The sequence below is a fragment of the Pempheris klunzingeri genome, chromosome 13 (genome assembly GCF_042242105.1).
Source record: "Pempheris klunzingeri isolate RE-2024b chromosome 13, fPemKlu1.hap1, whole genome shotgun sequence".
NCBI classification, from domain to species: Eukaryota; Metazoa; Chordata; class Actinopteri; order Acropomatiformes; family Pempheridae; genus Pempheris; species Pempheris klunzingeri.
Genome location: NC_092024.1, coordinates 18,152,832 through 18,172,203, shown reverse-complemented (window position 1 = coordinate 18,172,203; position 19,372 = coordinate 18,152,832). Strand labels below are relative to the sequence as shown.

At 41.4% G+C, this 19,372-nt stretch overlaps 1 protein-coding gene across 1 annotated transcript in view; it reads right to left on the bottom strand.

The window, feature by feature from the left end:
* Positions 1–19,372, bottom strand: part of grin3ba (glutamate receptor, ionotropic, N-methyl-D-aspartate 3Ba) — a 62,337-nt gene that overhangs the window by 4,771 nt on the left and 38,194 nt on the right. The window contains exons 3-8 of the mRNA XM_070842527.1: positions 17,279–17,775; positions 16,034–16,305; positions 14,936–15,172; positions 11,740–11,886; positions 11,310–11,455; positions 8,015–8,130 (exon numbers count right to left, since the gene is read on the bottom strand). Coding sequence (XP_070698628.1) covers positions 8,015–8,130; positions 11,310–11,455; positions 11,740–11,886; positions 14,936–15,172; positions 16,034–16,305; positions 17,279–17,775 — 1,415 coding nt within the window. The remainder of the gene's footprint in view (positions 1–8,014; positions 8,131–11,309; positions 11,456–11,739; positions 11,887–14,935; positions 15,173–16,033; positions 16,306–17,278; positions 17,776–19,372) is intronic.

The window sequence follows — 19,372 nt, the reverse complement described above, 5'->3', positions numbered from 1 at the left end:
TTATGGGTTTACAGATTCCAGCTGGAATCAGAATCAATACCCTTTTCTAACAGGTCGTGCATATACAGTGCAAATACATTTTCTGGCATTTGTGGATAGAAACAAATGACAAAATCACAAAAGCTGGAGGAGATGACGCTTGTGTGACAGAACACATCCTGTAGTGGATCAGATTTTATTATTGGGTTGTTCTGTTCCTCCCTTTATCACTTTCCTTGCTATCCATTCTTACTACAAAATACTAGGCAAATCTAATGCCAGGATTTGACTAGAGGACATTTACAATTTCCAGATGGTGACTTGTCAGAGTGGATTCAATTAAATACAGTCCCACTCAACTGTTTATTTGTCAATGTCATTATAAGAATTCAGTGTTTTCACAATCAGTTACAGCTACTTAGTCACAGCAGGCTGTCACCTCAGTTTTTAGTGCTGCAACAATCCCTGGCCTTGTGTTACCTCTCGTAAAAGGATATTCAAAACAGTCCCATGCAGTGAAGTTTACACATTTTTAAAGCTTGGAGAAAAAAAAGAGAGCACTGGTATCTGATCCGTACCTTGAGTTGAGGTATTAGAATCGGTCTCGGTAGAGAAAAAAAATGGTTTAATGCATCCCAAGGCCAGAGACAGACTTTGGATCAGTGTCAACATCTAAAGCATCTGATGCGTCAGAGCGTACCGTAGACGCTGTCAAGCCAGTAGTCTTTCTGTCAGAGCCTCATGAGGTGTCCTAGACTTAGAGTTGTTCTATACTTGTCTTCCACTGTGAAACATCTCACAAGATAAAATGACAAATTGTCGTGCCTGACGCTCATTCCCATTCCCAGCACCCCACATCTGTCAGGTCGGACCAGTTTTAGGCTGACAACAAGAAGTCTGATCCGGGGTTGGAGTGGCATCAAGCCTGACTCAACCCCCTCAACTCCCTTCAGTAGATAGGGTGCAAATATGTTCATGTTTTACCTGACTGTGCTACTTACAGGCAGTTAGGTTCCCCTGGGTTATGCACTCATGTGGCTGTGGTTGCCCTGTGGCGATGAATTACCTCTGTGAAAATGAAAACCCTGTGGGCGGAGTCGGTCCAGCATCACCATGTGTTATGAGAGATTACTCAAAACTTAGGGGATACTCCGTCATGTATATTTTTAATTCATACAATATTTTTTGAAGACCGTTTCCTTAAATTACTCACCATTAGACATTAGTCACCCTCGATGAATGTTATTTGTGGCTATCTTTTATCATGTTAGGCTACTACATTTCCATTCTTCAAGCAAGTTTCAGGGGACCCTGAAAGTTTTGTAAACAGAGGCTCACGGCTATATATAAGCTGTCCAACCCCATCATCTTCTTCTTCTTCCGTACCGTAGCATTACTGGCTTAGTTGTTTTTCCCCATATCTTTACAGTCACAGATAAGAACAAACTCTTAAAGATAACTTATTTAGCCAGAAAACTCATTGATATTCTCACCCCCAACTCATCTGTTTCACCTCATCCCTGATCTGCAAAGCACTCACAATCACACATGACCCAGACCATCCACTCTACCAGCATTTTACCCACTCTGCCTCTGGATGCAGGTATAGACTAAACATGTGCAGATAAATTAAAATCAAGGGTATCAATCCATGTCTGTGTCACTCTTGTGTGACCCCTGTAATTAAATGTTCCTGTAAATCCTGTATCTTGTATAATTCTATCTAATTCTGTTTCTTGTTTGTGCTATGTATGCACCTACTTTGGAAAAGAATTTCCTCCTTGAGGACAAATAAACTATTTACCTATCCATCCCTCTCCAGCTATGGGATCTGTTGTGCCACCACACTTCCAGATTGCAGAAAAATCTCCCACACAGCATCAAAAATAATTGGATCCCCTCCTTCTCATCTTGACCTCATCACCAGACCCTTATCGTAGTCTATGACGCACACCATCCACTTCATGCTCACTTCACACTTATCCCCTCCAGTTACAGATATGAGACCCATTTTTTAAACAAAGGCCAAACAAGAGCCAGTTTCAGTCCGTTTGAATGGGAGCTTGATAGTAGAGCTCTTTTGTAGATGTTTTTTGTTGTTCTTCATGTGTACTTCTGTTGATGTTGTTCCTTTGTTGAACTGTTGATTTTTGTTGAATATATATATGTTGACTATGTAAAGTAAAAACTAAAACATTTCCCACTGAAATACTGTACTTGGTTACATTTATATTCCACAACTGGCTTTGAGTTGATGTTATTAAGCGCTATATGTGAATGCAAAGTGTTGTGAGACTTTCATTCACATATCAGAGGGAAACATTGCACCATTTACGCAGGTAGCTGGCAGCTTGTGGATTATTTTGCAGAGCGAAGGGTTACATGCAAAACAGTTCAGCACTGTTCAAACCTGCCACTGTCACACATATGAACAGTGGCAGGTCTGATAGGGCTCCATCCCTGGCTTCAAAGAGATCTTAGTTATGCAGTAAGTAAAGCAAACCCAAACCATTGTGCATTAAATATTAATTTGTGCTTGATTTGAAGAAATTGTTTCATAATCACTTGATAGGCTGCCTTGTTATTTCCCTCTTGTTAAAAGTAAAACACCAGCAGTACGCAGAGTAATGAGACCAGACACACCAATAAAACATACAGTAGTTACAGCAATACAATTACATGACTATAATTAAGTAATTTAATTAAGTAACAGATTTAAGTACTTTTCTTACTACTGTTCATTGCTTTAATTTCAAAAGCGGCACATCCGCGTATGATTACACAACTTGAAAGCTAGAGAGAAACGCTGCTCTGCCCAGACTTTGCATCTGTTTTGCATTACAGCCCACATTTCTGCAGGTACGAAATGAGAGAAATCTGTCCCTCAGCTTAGAATCAAAAGACCCTCTTGGAGATTTATTGCTACACAAGACCTCCTGGGGATGTTTGTTTCATTTCATCTGTACCGCAGTCAAAGACACAGTTATGCCAACAGCGTTTTTTGAGTTTGTGTGACTGACTCAGGCCTGGCAGCTGTTTGTGTGTTTATGAGTGTGTGCCGGCTGTCGTGGTGTGTGAGCCTGATGGGGGTTGCGGGCAGAAACAGACAATAGCTAAGGTTCACGTAACTGTCACACTCTGCTTCCTACATGACAAAGACTGTCTAAGCTTTCCTCCCTTTGCTCCCACTCTCCTTTACCTCCCCTTCCCTCTTCATTTTCTTCCCGTCTTCCTTCTCTCCTCTCCCCTCACCTCTCCCTTTCATCCCCTCTCGTTGCCTGTCCGAGGTCATTTCTCTCCCACCGTTGCTGCAAGTCTTTTCCTCTGTAAGTCCGCTCCTTATCGCTGTCATCCCTTCAGTTTTGTTCAATTTCTGCTTCACTCCATTCTTGCTGTTATCTTTCGGCTCCTCTCCCGAGTCCATTGCTTTGTCTCCGTGCGTCTTCCTACTCTTTCTTTTTTTTCTAACAGACAGACAGCATTTTTCTGTCATCAGCCTATCTCCATCCACATTTCTTTACAACGCCGCTCAGTCAAATAGCGGAATATAAGTGGGCAGCCACTTGTCATTTGTTTTGATTTTTTTCCCCCAGACATCCGCATATTCCATCACAAGCCTCAAGTCCCAAAGCTGTCACTCAAATCCCCCACACACCTACTCACTCTCCGACACACCCGAGCACGTCAAGTTTTATTCTAAGACACTTAAAAAAGGCTTGTAAAAAATCTACTACCTTATTATGAAAACAGAGATCAAGAATGTAAGCAAGTGAGTTAAGTTCTAATCTTTGTAATTCTACTTTGCTTTGCTTTATGACATCCTTGCTCATGAGCATTGCTTTCTTTTGTCTTTTTGAGCTATAGAAAAAAAGATAATTTCATATTAAAACAGTGTGGCAAGTATTATAATGTATTTTTATTAGATTTCTTGGACTAAAGTTTGAATTTCTTTATGCAGCATTGCTTTGGCCCTCCATTAATTGCTGCTGGAAATGTAAAAGATGTAATTTCCTGTGTGCCGGAGGTTGAGTTGAGATTGAATGTTCAGTTCAAATGTGCAAATGTTTAAACTTCTTTGAAGCAGATGTACTTCAAACTACATGTACTTCAAACTTTATGCATCAGTTCAAGTCCGTGCATTTCTTTCTCTGTTTAATTACAGTAAGAACAGTTACGAGTTACTGAGCTGTTGGCTGTTTGGTCGGCTGGACTTCTGCTCAGACGTAATTGGTTGTTGTAGTTATCAGTAGCTTACTGTTTATACAGTGTTATGGATGAGGAACAGCCACAAGTTTAGGGCTGCTACTAACAATTATGTTTTCATTTCATCTCCTGATTATTTTCTCAATTAATCACGTGGTCTAAAATGCAAGAAAATAGTGAAAATACTAATCATAATTTCCTAAAGCCTAAAGTGACATGTTCATATACAATGATCCAAAACAAAAAGATATATAGTTTACTACTCCCAAGGCAGAAAAATGCACCAAATCCCCACAGTTGGTAAACTGGAGCTAGAAACAATGCAATGTTTCACATTTTTGCTTTAATGATTAGTTGCTTAACAAAAAAAGCGTATTTTGAAAAGCATTATTTCTAAAATGGAGGCTATCTTACTTTGGAATTAAACACTTCCGTCCTCATTTCCACACACACACTCAGAGCACGAGCAGACAAAGGCGTCTGTGTGTCACTCGTGCCAGACGTGAGCTGCTCGACCAACAACAGTCTCACCCTGGCAACAAAATCTTCTGCCAGCCTCATTTTGATCTTCAGATGCGCTCCGTCCTGCTTGACTGAGCTTGTGTAGACCGCTTACGCACACAGGGATACACACGTACACACACACATACAAACAAGCAGCGCGTGGCTGCATGTTCAGTGGCAATATTATTAATGGGGTGTGTCTAGGCTGTCGTAAACATCTCCCAACAGCACTCAGTGAAAACAGACGCACAGCGACACCCCCGCATCTCTCTCTCCACTTAAGTAGCCTGAAGATTTCAGCAGAGCACCTTGCCTGCAGCGACTCCACAGTCCCAATTCCTCTGCCTCTCTGTATCTCCTGACCACAAACCGCTCTATAAATCCTGCCTGCATCCTCATATGGACCAAATAACAATTCCTCTCTTTTTTTCTCTCCATCTTTTCTCTCTCGGTCTTTTCTCCCCCTCCCTCATTCCATCTGCTTGGGGTGAAGGTTTGTCTTGATTAGGGGACTCTGTTGGCTGGCTCTTTTATCACTCGCTGTGCAGAAAGGCGCAAACTGGCAGTGGGCAAATGAAAGCCCTCTATCTCCTTCTTGTGCTCAACTCCCACCTCTCTCAACTCCCCCCCCCCAACTGGTCCTCCCTTTCTTTACCTTTGTTGTTCTTTCCGCCACTATTTTTCTCATCTCATATGCCGTCTTCCCTGTCTTCTCCCACATCTCTTCTCTTCCCTCCCAGTGTTTTTTCTCTCTCACACTGCCTGTCTGGTCCATTTCCTGCTCTTTCTTCCTCTACCGTTCAGACTTATTGAGTTATTCACTCCAGTCCCATTCTTCCTCACGCAGGCTGTGGGGGTGAGTAGCTACCAAAGGCAGTGTGGATACTTCGCCCGCCTTTTCATGTAGACAAAGAACCAAGCAGTAGTCAAACTGACCCCCTCCACATACTGATGAGACCTGCTTTTCTCATCCTCACAGTCATGAGTAATGGTACAGCAATGTCTCTTGGCTCATTTTGTCTTATGCAGTGAAGAAAGCAGTGTAATAATCTCCAGTGAACATGAGTTGTAGAGTGAGCAGGGAATGTGGGAGTGGGGTCTTTCTGAGGCTATACTTTGATTGACGGAGAAATGGTATCAAAGTAAGTGTTTGGTCCCATGCGGCACCCTTACTAGTATCTATTTACTGTCTCTGTATCTGTGTGTGCCTGTCTAAGAGATGAGAGCAAAGAAGAAAAGCCTGAAACAAATTCACCCACACGCGTAATGTGCATTCAAATACTGTAAATGTATGTCAGTGGCAGACATGAGCGCGCACACTAATTCTATACCTGTAAAAATCTTCTCGGGAATGAGCTATACTTGGGTTAGAGGTTAAATGCTTTATATATCCAATAAATGTGTTCTGCCTGCAAATTTAATTTGAAAGTCACCTTCAGGAGGCGTATATGTGCAGATGACATGGGATTAGAATATAGTAAAACTTGGCTATTGGCGGGAGCCTTTATTTACCTTTATGAGAGGGAGCACCGGACTTTTATTAGAGCTAGGACATGATTTCTTTTGACAGGTCGTCAGGAGCCTTTATTTCTAAAAGTGCTATGTTTTACTCTTGTACGGCAAAAAAGTCCCACTGCTCAGATGAAGTGGAATGATTCTATAGTATTCTAGTACTATAACTACTGTTATCGTTGCAATAATTCATCATGAAAATGCACATCTAGCTTTAGTAGTTGTACAAACCAATTACTTACACTATCAAAAATATGATTTGTTCCTTGTTCTCATTAACAATTTGATACATTGAGAATTAGTCTTGAAGTGAAAGTATCCATACCTCAAAACATGAAATTAGACCTTATTGACTTGCTGACATATTGACAAACAAAGTAATGATGTGAGTTACAGTTATGTTTGCCTTGTAAGTTTAGGATTTCATGTCAGTGCTTGCCAGACATTGTAAATTTACCCAGTACATTTAGGTTGGCATGTTCCACTATAGCTGGCATAAATATTTTAGGATTATTTAAAAACTTCTTCAACAGGACAGACTTTTGATAATGTACTTTATATATATATAAGTTATAGGTATAGACGAAGGCAACAGTGGAAAATTCAACTTTGTTAAACATGACAGCAGTGTAAAATGTTTTTCACAGGCTTCTTGGATCTATTTTGTGGCTTTTCTTTTTTCCTTGTTTGCAATAGTTCATATGGTGGTTTTCAGGTTAAAAAAAAAAAGGCAGTATTTCGAGAAATGTCCTCCCTCTGTAAGTCTGAAAGGAAAGCAATTTCCTTCACCAGAACACACACACATTAAACGCACTATGATGCACTCAACCATCACTGCTGTCACACACATACAGTACATGTGCAGCAGCAGCAACATTCAAGAACTTGAATATAACAACCCCCTGTGTGGATCATTAGTTGGTTTTTTGACTGGGAGTGGATTTGACTATATGCCTCATGACTGTGTTGCAGCGAGTTCAACCTGTAAGCGTTAAGTCCAAAGTGTTCTGACTGAGCATTGTTGTTAATAATAGATGGCTGAGTACTTTTAGCCTGCAGCATTATAAGTTCATCCAGTGGATCACTGTGCTATTCTGTCAGTCATGTAGTCAACTACAGTATTTTATCCCTTCCTGAAAGCATGTGCACATTATATGCTTTATATAAGTGTGTATGGGTTTGTGTGTGTGTGTGGGTTCATGTGTGCATGCTTTAAGGTGTATATCACACCTGTGTGTGCATGTTCATCTGTGTTGCAATAAGAGGGACCTTGTTGTCTTATGCAGTATATGTCATACATGTACAAGTATTTCTACAAGTATTTGTCCTGTGATTGTATATGCACGTGAGACACTGTTCTCTTGTGTGTATGTGTGAATAGTTAATCACATTAAGGGGACTCTTTTCATAAAGTCCCATTGCTGCTGCCGTCAGGGGACAAAAAGCAGGTCCCCACAAGGTCAATTTATTTCAAGATACTTAAAGAGAAAGAGTGTTTCAAAAGAGTGTCCCCTCTGTTAAGCATTTTGCAACATTCTTTTGATTCATATAGCACATTTCAAAAGGCTGTTACGAAATATTTTACAGAGGACATAAAGAGACAGGCTCTTGTCAGTCTCTTGTCAGTATATAAAAACAAGGACGCAAACTGTAACAACTGCAAACAATAATATTACAAAATCAATAAAGCACCAAAGAAACCAAATCAGTTTCAAGATGCTTTTTAAAAATACCACCAGAGAAAGACTGAGGCAATAAAATGTCCTCACAAGTGATAAAAGTGTGTCTCTGTGTGTGTGTGAGTATGAGTGTGCACCTTCAATGGCGAAAGGCTTCCCCACAGTGAGCAGTTTGCACTCTGCGTCGATAGAGACCTCAAAGTCCAACAGGGCTTTGTCCATGATGAACGCATCCAGGGCAGGAGGATCTGTCCTTCACCACCAACACACACACACACACACACACGCACACACACACAAGAGAGAGAAGAGAGAAGCATTGAAGCATTGATTGAAGACAGCTAACCTCAAACACTTTGAAAATCTGATCCACTTCCCAAACTTTCTCACATTACCCAGACCTGTGCAAGAGCCCCTTATTTAGGGGCTTCATCCCACTTTGTCATTTATACAGAGGATGAGATTAACTGCATTCTAATATACTGTGTAAACACATACATCATTACCTAAACCAACAGCCTCTGTGGCAGACTGATAAGGCATTAAACGCACTGCCAAAGACTCTCCTACTCTGGCAATATCGATCCAATTGACCCTAATTGACCCCTAATTATAGTGTTCCTATGTGTGCAGCCTCAGCCGCTGACCAGAGCTGGCAGGAGATAAGTTTCAGGATACGAAGCGCAACACGCTGGATTTGAATAATATACCTACACACAAACACATTAATAAAGAAGAAAAGGTGCACATTTTTTGACACACACTCACACATCCAAATGAATGCACTAGCTCGCAATTACACAAACATATTTGCGCACACACACTTACACATGTACACCTAATTTGAATGTCAGACAGATAAACAAGCGTAAATTCATGTATTGGAAAGCACACGCGTGCACGCGCATACAGTCTAATGGAAAAAATAGACCAGGCTGATCAAATTACCTGAAACTTCTTGTTATTCAGGGTGTTTACCGCGAAACAAAAGGTTGACTTTACAAAGTCTTTGCAGTGCTGGCAAAGCAGAAAACTCTGTTTTTCTCTGCCTAGACTTGTCAAATAGAAGACACAGGGAGAAGAGAGAGGATAGAGTCTTCTTCTGGGACAAAAGAGGGTCGGAAGTTAACCAGTGTCTGGCCTCAGATTGAGAGTGGTGTGTGCATGAACGTGCGTGTGTGTAGGCATGAAAGTGTGCAGGTACGACTATACTAGGTTGTAAGCCTGTGTGTAGCCATGTGCTTGCATTATTTCCTCCAAGCCTATACATTTGTGTTCATGTGCAGCTGCATGTGTAGCTCCCGGTGCTCTGTCTCTCCAGGAGAGGGCTTTTTTTCCTCTAAGATTTGATTGCAGTATTGGGGTCAGTAGTTCTGCCAACACAGTATTTTATTGCCTCACTCTGGTTCCCTGCACTGCTGTGACTTCCACTTCTGCTTTGCCTCGCGTGCAAACAAACTGCACCTTCATCTTCCCCCGTTCTCATCCTCTTTCTCTGAACAAGCGCTTTGTATCTTACCACTATTATCACAAAGTCAGCACATGCACTATCTCAGCATCTCTGCTGGTGTTCTATGGAGCAGGCATTGTGTCTCAGAAGTGCATGTAGTTATAGCTGTGAGTGTGTTTGCTTACAGTATGTCTGCACATCTGTGCTTGGTTAAGCCAAGATAAACAGATTTTTGTCATACTGACATATCTATATTTTAGTGGCAGAGTGTAACTTAAAGTTCCTCAGGTACTGTACTTAACCACATAATTAAGCTACTTGTGTGTACTTCCACTACCACACTACCAGATATGCTAGCTGATGAAGATAGAAACCAGGACAGCGTGGCATGTAAACACCTTATCAACGTTTCTGATCACTCCTCCTCAACTTGAGATATGTAGTCTGACACCAGTAATGTGAAGGATAAATATATTGCTGCTCTTGTCATAAATCCAGCAAACCATTAAAGGCAGCAGGGTTCAGGCAGCCAGAAACCAAAGTGGGTTCATCCTCAACAGCTGAGGTAACTCAGATGTGGGGTTAAGAACATGTATTCACCAATGCATGCAATCAGCAACCTGACTAATGTTATAATCAAGAATATGGGTAGCTGAGAAATCAGGTTACAGGTTCTAAGTACACATCATATCCTGAATATGATCAAAACTGGGATAATGCTGACATAAAACACAACAGGAATAGTTGTGCGCATGCAAACATACTAAAATTAACCACCCCAAATCTCTATGCCCTGGGTTCCTAAACACAACACTTTTCTTTCAGATCGTCTGCCAGCAGTCTGTTAATCATTCTCACAATATGAGACTTGCCTCAACTTGAAATACCTTCAAAAACCAGGTGAGAAAACTTTAGTTTCTTCACGGTCATTTTGAACTACATTTCTCTGTCTTTATATTTTTAATTTCTATTAAAACTGTTCCTCTACCTTAGGTTTGTTCTAATGTCTTGTGTATCTTTTATTCAGTGCTTTAATGCATTGTCTAAAATACTTTAAACTGCCTTTGTGAATAGAATATGTTACATAAATAAACTAGCCTTCCTGCTTTCATCTGCTCATAATCCCCATCTGACACCCGATGCTTCTATTCATCAATTCATTAATTTGTCCCTGACCCTCAGTCATCTCTACATTCAACACTGCTAATGAACAAAAGTATTTTGCCTCAAATGAGGAGGAATTTGCTGATAAATTTATGTAATTCATAGGCTTTCACTACACTTACACCTTGCGCTTAAATGTAGCGTCTCTGGATAAGTCAAAGCTCCTGCTAAAGCAGGGTGTAAATATATGCAGCTCACAAAGTGAGGAGTATTTGATCACATCTCTATCAAATGCAAAAGCAAACAACATGTACACTATAACAAGAAAACATCCACCGATGGGTTAGACACAACATCACAGCAGGTGGAGAAAAAAAATCAAAGAGTAAATCAACCCAAACACACTACTTAGACAGAGCTACCTTGAGATATTGCATTGATTTTCAGATAGAAAAGTCAGTAAGTACACAGCTTAAAAAGAGCCTTTCTAAGCTGGAAATCAGAGCATCTAAAATTTGAATTGATTGCACGACACGTTTTATTTCGATTCCAAATGTGTATGTAGGACGTTAGAGAAACAGCTCATGTGAATTCTGTTTTAAGGGATAATTTTGCTGAATTTATAGAAAGTTCTGTATCAGAATAACCTGTGATGGTTGTAAATCTGCCATGTTTGCTCTTGTTGTCAGTGTATAGAATTGTTATGCACAGTGTGCACGGACAATAAGTGCACAGAACTGACAACCATAGATAACAGATGTGAACGTGACTGGATTGTTTAGATCTGGATTGCATTTGGGTGTAAATTAGGTGTATTTTTGGTTTTTTTTTACAAATATACATACTGCATATACTGCGTGAATGTGTTTGTGTCTTACTTCAACATGTGCACGCCTTCCGGGGTGGTGGGCTGGTTGAAGCGTCTCATGTAGTCGTGCATCTCTGGGAAGCTCTTCTTCATGTAATCCTCAGCGCTGCTCTCCCTCACTGTCCCAAAACGGAAGCCCAGCGAGGGATGGTGCAGCTGAGGAAGTGACACAGGAAGACATGGGTGGTGATGATGGTAGAAGTGATAAAGTGGGGGGAGGGGGTGTATCATGACAGGGTTCATACCAAATTCATTCTAGCCCTGAACTCCCAACAGGGTTTAGCGATATGGAAAGTGATAATCCTTCACAAATAATTCCTCTCTTTACTCATTAGCCTGTCCTTGTGTAAGATTAGCTTGTGTGTACATGTAGCTGCACGTGTGTGTGTGGGGGTTGCCGACATGCACTTGCAAGTTTGCGTCCTTGTATGCAGTCTAACCTTGTCGTCATGAATTCCTGAGACCTGCTCGAAGGTCTTCTCCCCGACCATGACTGCAGCTAGGTTGGCAGTGTAGCTGGACAGCACCAGTAAGCAAAAGATGGCCCAAAGGTTCATCAGGAAGCGCCCGGTCCAGCATTTAGGAGTCTGCAGAGTGGAGATGTATCCCAGGAGATATTTTGTTTTGCATGGGTTTGCTTTTGTTTTTGTCTGCTTATTAGTACATGAAAATAATTAAACAGATCAAAAAAGAGAAAAAATAGCAGATCTTGATGATGAGTGAATCTAAAAATATCTAAGCTCAAAACTGAAAAATGTCAGACTTTGAAGACAAAAATGAAGCCGACTGATAACTAACATGGAGGGAAGTGAGGTGGTAAAAAATGTATACCTGAAAAATAAGGGCAAGGGTCAAAACGATTAAAGATGCAAAATACGTGATGAAAGGTACTTTCAGGTGTTGCCACGCAGAGCATCCCTGAGGCTCTCAACCTCATCCTCTCTCTCTCATTCTCCTCCTCCTGAAAAAATCACGATCTCACCCACGACTGAAGGTAATCAAAGTAATCAAAACAGACCAGAAGAATAGCTAATGAAGAAGAGAAAATCTGACAAAGTGTGACTGTTTGTGAGAAATATCCTTCCATGAAATTGCCTGCCTAGGGGAATGAATTCACCTGAACACTGATGATTTATTTATTTCACCAATTAAAATCCACTTAACAGAAGAAAAGAGATGAATTTCAAGTGTTTTAAAAGCTTGAGATTAATGAGATCTTAATTATACAAACAGGGTTGTAACCCATTATTAAGACGGTGTTTGGAATGTTTTGAACTCTTAGCATAATTAGTGGGTGAATTAAAATTGGAGAAAGGGAGGAAGAAATGCACACTGTAAGCACAAACCCTATTGTGCTTTGGGAATGAAATGTCAACTAAAATATTCCTTTTTGCATTATGGTGCTTAGTTGAACGTATAATGATAAAGGTGCCTTTAGTGCTGCCATGTATGTGTTTTGGTGTTTCATTTCACATTGTGCTGACAAGCTGTCCATTTGAACAGGGGCAAATAGGTCTTAATTGTGCACTTGGTGGCTTCATTCTGTGCATGATATCATGGTTTAATAGTTACACTCAAGCTGCATGTCGCAGGCAAAAAGTCAGCATCCAGCACTGTTCATGTTTTTACAAAAAATGTAAGATGACGCTGTTTGACTTACATTTAAAACGTACAGTTATCATTTTCACTCAATGTTACAATAGAAAAGGCTTTTGAGGACTAACTAATGCACTTGGCGAATGTGACACAATTTTAGGGACCATTAATGATGTGTTCCTTGGTCTCGGAAGTAATGCCTGGTTACAACTGCACAATAGGCACCAAACAAGTAACCAGACATGATAACGATTGCAGCATTTTTAGAGAATTATCAAATCAAGTTGTTACCACTTGCAAATAAGTATGTAACACTTATAATGATGCACTGCAGCATAAAGAACACTGCGGAAAGCCTAGGGCTGAAACGTAGGCGTTTGAAATCCTTATTTACAAGTGCTGGCGACTTCATTTGCTAATTTTTGATTTTTGAGTTGGCAGCCAGTATACTCTAAACATTTGAGTCGAGAATGCTAGGCCCTTTGTTTGACCATTTTTAGAGAAACACTCCACATTTTTGCTCTTATGTTTATGGTTATGTAAAGAACTAACTTACTAGTTTTTAAGACTTTTAAAATTGTGCAAGAAAAACCTGAACTTCAAAATAAAGGTGACTCCAGGGAAATAAGTGATCATTACTAGTTTAGAAATCAATTTAGTGCCCACTGTCTTCCCCATAGCCTAAATAAACATGACTCTTTGCTCTGACCCAGCACACAGAGGTTCAGAGTGTTGCTCAAAGACATTTTAACAGGACACAATGCTGCTAATGACACAACCTGTTAATTGACACATTGCCAGTTGCAAGGATCAAACCTGCGACCTTTCAATTATGGGAAGGTCTCTCTAATCACTTGCGCCCATTCCAACCAAGTCATTTGCATTGCTTCCTTTAGGCTCAGAGTAAGATTGTGCATTTAAAGAACTATTACAATGGGGTGCATACTTACTAAGAGCAATAGGATAGACAGGAATAATTTAAGCAAATTATTTTACAGATATTCATTTCAATGTGCTGCATAGAAATTTGAAAAGAAAGCATAACTTATCACAATGATGGATTTTGGCGCACTATGTTGCTGTTTAAAAAAAAAAACAAAGAACACAGAGGACAGTTTTTCATTGACATTGGTATGTGCGGCAGTGTGACTGTGGGTGTGACACAATCAGTCAAATCTGGCAGGTTTCTGGAGAATGCTGTTACTGCAAAGGTACATTTAATTTATTTATGCATTTATACCAGAAAAATACGTTGTTTTTTTTTTCTCTTCGAAGGAAAAGAGATTGTTTTTCATCTTGCTTCGTACCTTTAATGGACAGATTTGCCTAAGTCTGAGGATTTGATTCCCATTTGTCTTTGGCGATCACTTGTCTCACGCAGTTCTCTCTTGTACTAAACTTCGTCATTTGGCATCCCAACTTTGCCCACCCGCTGGCCCCCTCCCCTTAACATCATCCTCTGTCTGCTCACCTCCATGTCACCCTCATTGTGTTGCTTTTCTCATCTCTGCCTACCCACTTAACCTTTCAACCCTGTCTCACCATCTGTCTGTCAACCTGCCTTCTACTGTCTTTTTGAAGTCCATTTCCAGATTTGCTCTCTCACCTTTCCACCCCCTCTCAGCCCTCTTCCTCCTGCTTTCTTGATCTCAACTTAATGTCTGACCACTTTGGGGAGTTAACATCTGCCCCCCCCTCCTCTTTTTCCACCTTCATCCATCCCCATCATCCTCTCCATAACTCCTTCAATCTCTGTCGGTCCACTTACCCTTTCCCCTCTCCCTCCCTGTATGCGCATTATCCTCCCTGTACCTCTCCACTTCATCACTGCCTACCTTCTTAACCTCTCCACTATCCATCTTTTTCCCTCTCTTGCCATCTCTATCATCTTTCTCCATACCTCTTCCCCCTCTAACTTCTTCTTTTGACTTGCGCTCACCGTTTAAACGCATACCCCCCCTCATCCCTTTCTCTGCCATTTCTATTCCCTGCCCCACCCTGCATGATGCCTATTTATCACACAGCGGAGAGCGACTTTACCTTGGTGGCGACAGTCCGTCCAAACAGTATGGCGTAGCAGAGATTGAGGGCGGACGAGTAGGAGAACACACGAAGCCTGTTCCTGCCATGAGGTGTCATGCCGAAAGGGCTGTTCCACTCGTACAAGGTGAGGAAGAGGGCGGTGAGATGCAGCGTGACAAAAATACCCACCCACATGGACCAGTGGAGAGGCCACATGAAGGCTCCAATGGGGGCTGCAGTGTCCCGGCTACGAACCTGTTAGGTAAAAAATTTTTTTTTAAAATTAGGGGCGTCTTGGTAGCCTTGTGGTCACAGCACATGTTGTACCCCTCTTCCTCCCCCATTTCCTGTCTGCCTCTCAGTGTCTCTATTGAATAAAGGCAATACATGATGTGGTTGATTTTTTTCTGCAGTTAGTTACATGTACTGCATTTTGTGCAAAATTTTTATTATAGTTCAACCTCCAGTTTGTAGGATCTTGTCTGTGAACTTCTCTTAAACACTCCTAGGCATAATTATGATTATAATTTCTTTAAGCACACAGTGTTTTTATTTTGTGCTATTCATCATTCTGTAACAGCAAGAAATCGCTTTTCCAAAAAATGGAGTTTGCATTTTCAAATGGAACAGTATTGTCAGATTATAGTATGCACTGCAGTTTGTCAGCCACAGAGGGAGATGTTAACAAATCAAAGAATAACTGCAGCATGTTTGATGACTCTGCTAAGACTACTTCTCAAAATGCCTCTCAGACTCATTATACACATTTTAAACTGCTGTTCATTTTGAACTTTCATAATTATATGTCCACTGAAAACTCAGTAAACTAATTATTCACAACTAATGATGTCCTGTTCCTCACCAGAAAAACGGGTGAGTGGAGCATGAGGGTGAAATTAAGTATTTGCAGACCATATCATACTGATATCGTGTCAGCCAGAGAGAGAGGGAGAGAGGGAAGGAGCTTGGCAAATCACAGTTATCAGTGAAGATTTGCAATGCTGCCAATGACTCAAAATGCAGCATATTTTTAGGATATGCCCCCGTGTCTCCTACGATCATTATAATACAAACTCAAAACTCCAACAAACTAATAATAACTTCAAGCAATTGTACCAGAATGCCAAGGCTGGTGGAGTAGAAGGGTGAGGTGAAATCGATGACTCTACTCCTGGCAGAGTTGATGGAGAAAGAAGTGACAGCCATGTCAGCGGTTCCACTCAGCAGGTCACCGACCAGCCCCGTCCAGCGTCCTGTCCCGCTCATTGCTCCATATTTCCCGTCTCCGACAATATAAAGGTCGAAGGTGAAACCCATGTCCTCTGCCAGTTTCTCCAACAAGTCAATGCAGTACCCGTAGCAGCACTTCCTCAGGTCCTCCGGTAGGTCTGATAGGAAAGAAGTGATCATGATGTAAAATGTAACCATTCAGATATTCATATGCATGCTTTGGAAGCGCAGGGGACGCACTTCTGGGACTTTGTCCACAGGACACTTGTGCTTGAGTGTTTTTAAAGGCCCCTGCGCCCAAGCTAGGAATACATTTAGTCATATTAAACCTGAGGAGGAAAAATGTAACAACCCTTGAACTATCTATAGCAAAAAAAGAAGAGTTGGCAAGGAGGACACACTGTAACATAAATTTTTACTTTCTGCCATTTACATTTTTGCACCTTTTTTGCAAACTCAATCACATCAAAACTCAGCAGTATGCCAATTGCTCTTGAAACTTGGCACAAGTCTCTGCACTGGTTCTTCCCAAGTACAATATGTAATTTTATTAGACATTTAATAATTACCGTATATTAAAGGGAAATCACTTTCCTCAATTCCTGCATCAACTGCAATACAAATGCCACTTTCTATTAGATGTCTTCCATTTGTCATGTGCAGATTTGAGTCAAAGGAAGGTCAGATGACTTATATTTAACTGCTATACACTAAGCTGTTTTTATAGTTGGTCAATAGTCTCCGCAGTCAGAAATATTGTACCTGGCATTTTATGGATCAGTAGTCTTAATGTTATTGATTTAAGCGCCTTCAATCGTCTTCACTCATGAAACAGAGATGTAGCTGCAGAGCTCAGCCCTTGACACTGCACCAGGTATATTTTTGAACTGGACTGACCAGCCATGATCTCTTATTGATTTTACTTTTAACATCAACTTCACTGCTGAGGACCAGCAGCGATGTGGCCAGTAACACAGCAATGAGATTTAAACCAAGAGATGTAAGTGTTTACTTAAGACATGCTTAGAGTTAAAGTTTAAGCCGGAGTAAAAGTGTACTAAAGGAGTTCAACAGCATACAAATATCTAATCACTACAGCATTCATAAAACAAATACCAAAGCAGAACTCACCAATGCCCTCCCATTCTGGAGCTGTAGTATTTGGGTTGTGTAGCTGGTTGAAGAGGCCCTGGATTATGTCGGATCTGTTGGTTTTGGGGTCCAGACAGAGCTGCCCAGCTGGACACAGTCCATCCTCATCCACCTCCCGTGTGAAGACAAATGGGTGCTCCACTAATGTCACCACCGTCAGGCGGTGTCCCTCAACGGAAAGTCCCGGCCTCCAGCGTCCTCCAATGTTGCTGTCCCCCTGTCCATCCCCTCCCCTCACCCCAGCTCCAAGACCTTGGCCCTGATTGCTCCTGAAGCCTCCCACCAATCCCAGGATCCCCCCTTCTAACTCCAGCTTGCCTCGAGTCCACTGGCCTACAGTCACCCAAGCCGGCTGGCCAAGAGCACCCCTCTTCAGGCTCCACACGTGAAACAGCTGGGAGGAGAGGACCCGAGAGAGGCCAGGATCCACCTGGATCAGGCCTGTAGCCCCGGTGAAGGAAGTATTGGAGAGAAACCTCAAGGGACAGAGAGACACAAGCAGACAATAAGTGAGAGAAACAAAAAAAAAAAGAGAGGACAAAATACATGATCAATGCTGGGTTATTGCAGTTTCGAAATGTAGCTTGCAATCATTTCTATAGCAGCCAGATTAAAAAAAAGAAGAATTGAAAAAACAGAAAAACTGAAAAAGCTACAAAGTTACAAATGACGGTGCAGCTGGGCACGGTCCAGTTGCAGAGCTTTTGCAAGTCTAGTCTCAGATGGGTAATTGCATCTCCCAGAAAGTCATAATTAAAAGTTAATGCAGTGCAGTGAGGGTCTCCTCCTATCTGCCAGTCCATACAGACAGTCATTGCTATTCGTCTCACTCGCCTGGTGGCCCCACATTGGTCTTTACGGAGGAATACATTAGAAAGAGCAATCCCCATTCGCACATAAACCTGCCCTGGCCTCTTGAACCACGCAGGGATTGTTAGCTCAAGTCTTAGCATTTGATCATGTGAACATCGTCAGGAGATATCTCAATGTGAAATCACACAAGCACTGTTAGATCATGTCTTGATTAGTCTGAGACTGTCATGAGGTCATTGAAAATCGTAGGGGTGGTTGTATAAATGTTAAAGTATGCAGGGATCACTGCATTCGGTATGGGTGTTGAACCGTGCAGGAACTGCTGATTATGTCTGGGTCAAGACTGGAAATGGCAAGTTTTCCTTCCTGTTAATGGAAAAGGTTGGTAAAGCTGTAGCCCTTTCTCAGAACAGAAAAATAGCTTCTCCCTCTTGTTCTTTGCTTTATGATCTCTTTTCTTTTTCTCCATCTCGTATCTCAAAGTTATGTGTTGAATAGATGAGCGAGAGAATATGTCCACTGCTAGAGAACACTCTCTTTTAAATACGAGACCTGTGAAGTAAAATGAAGAGACTACAATGATCATGAGGGTCATTAACCTCACCTCCAAGCCTAACCTGGAATAAAAGCGCACAGAGACTGATACAACGGGCATCAGTGTAAGGCTTTGTGTATTCTGCTTGTGCTTTTGTTCGTAGCTTTCTTTCTTCACACTGTGATTTACTTCAGCAGCACAATATCAATTTATAAATCCATTTCGTGTGCCATAATTCTCAAGAATCTGATTGAAAATGTCTCTGATTTGAAAGTCATACCCACCCCATTCCACGTTAACTTATGTTTCCTCATCAGCAGCTCCCTCTGTCTCTGTGACCATAAAGCGGAAGTGCTAGCCTTGCCTTGAGCTGAAATCACTCATGGTAATAGCCCGGCTGAATCATCATATCCCATAGACAGCAGATTCATCAAGCCAACCCACTCTAGACTCATATACTATACTGAAGTGGCTGCGGCTGGCCACAAAAAAAATTAAACATAGGCTTCACTTTACATTGCTCGTCTGAGCACAGAAGTGTGAAGCCTGCTTTTCCGCAGTTTGTGACATTTTTGGATTCATGCCCAGAGATAAAAACGTGAAACCGGAGTGCGAGATAATACAGAGATAAGAGCCGGGGTGTGAAAGGTACGGCACACTTTCAAGCAGTGTCACCTTTTAGTTATGGGTTCTGCGGTTTGTTGTGTTGCTCCGGGCCAGAGGTT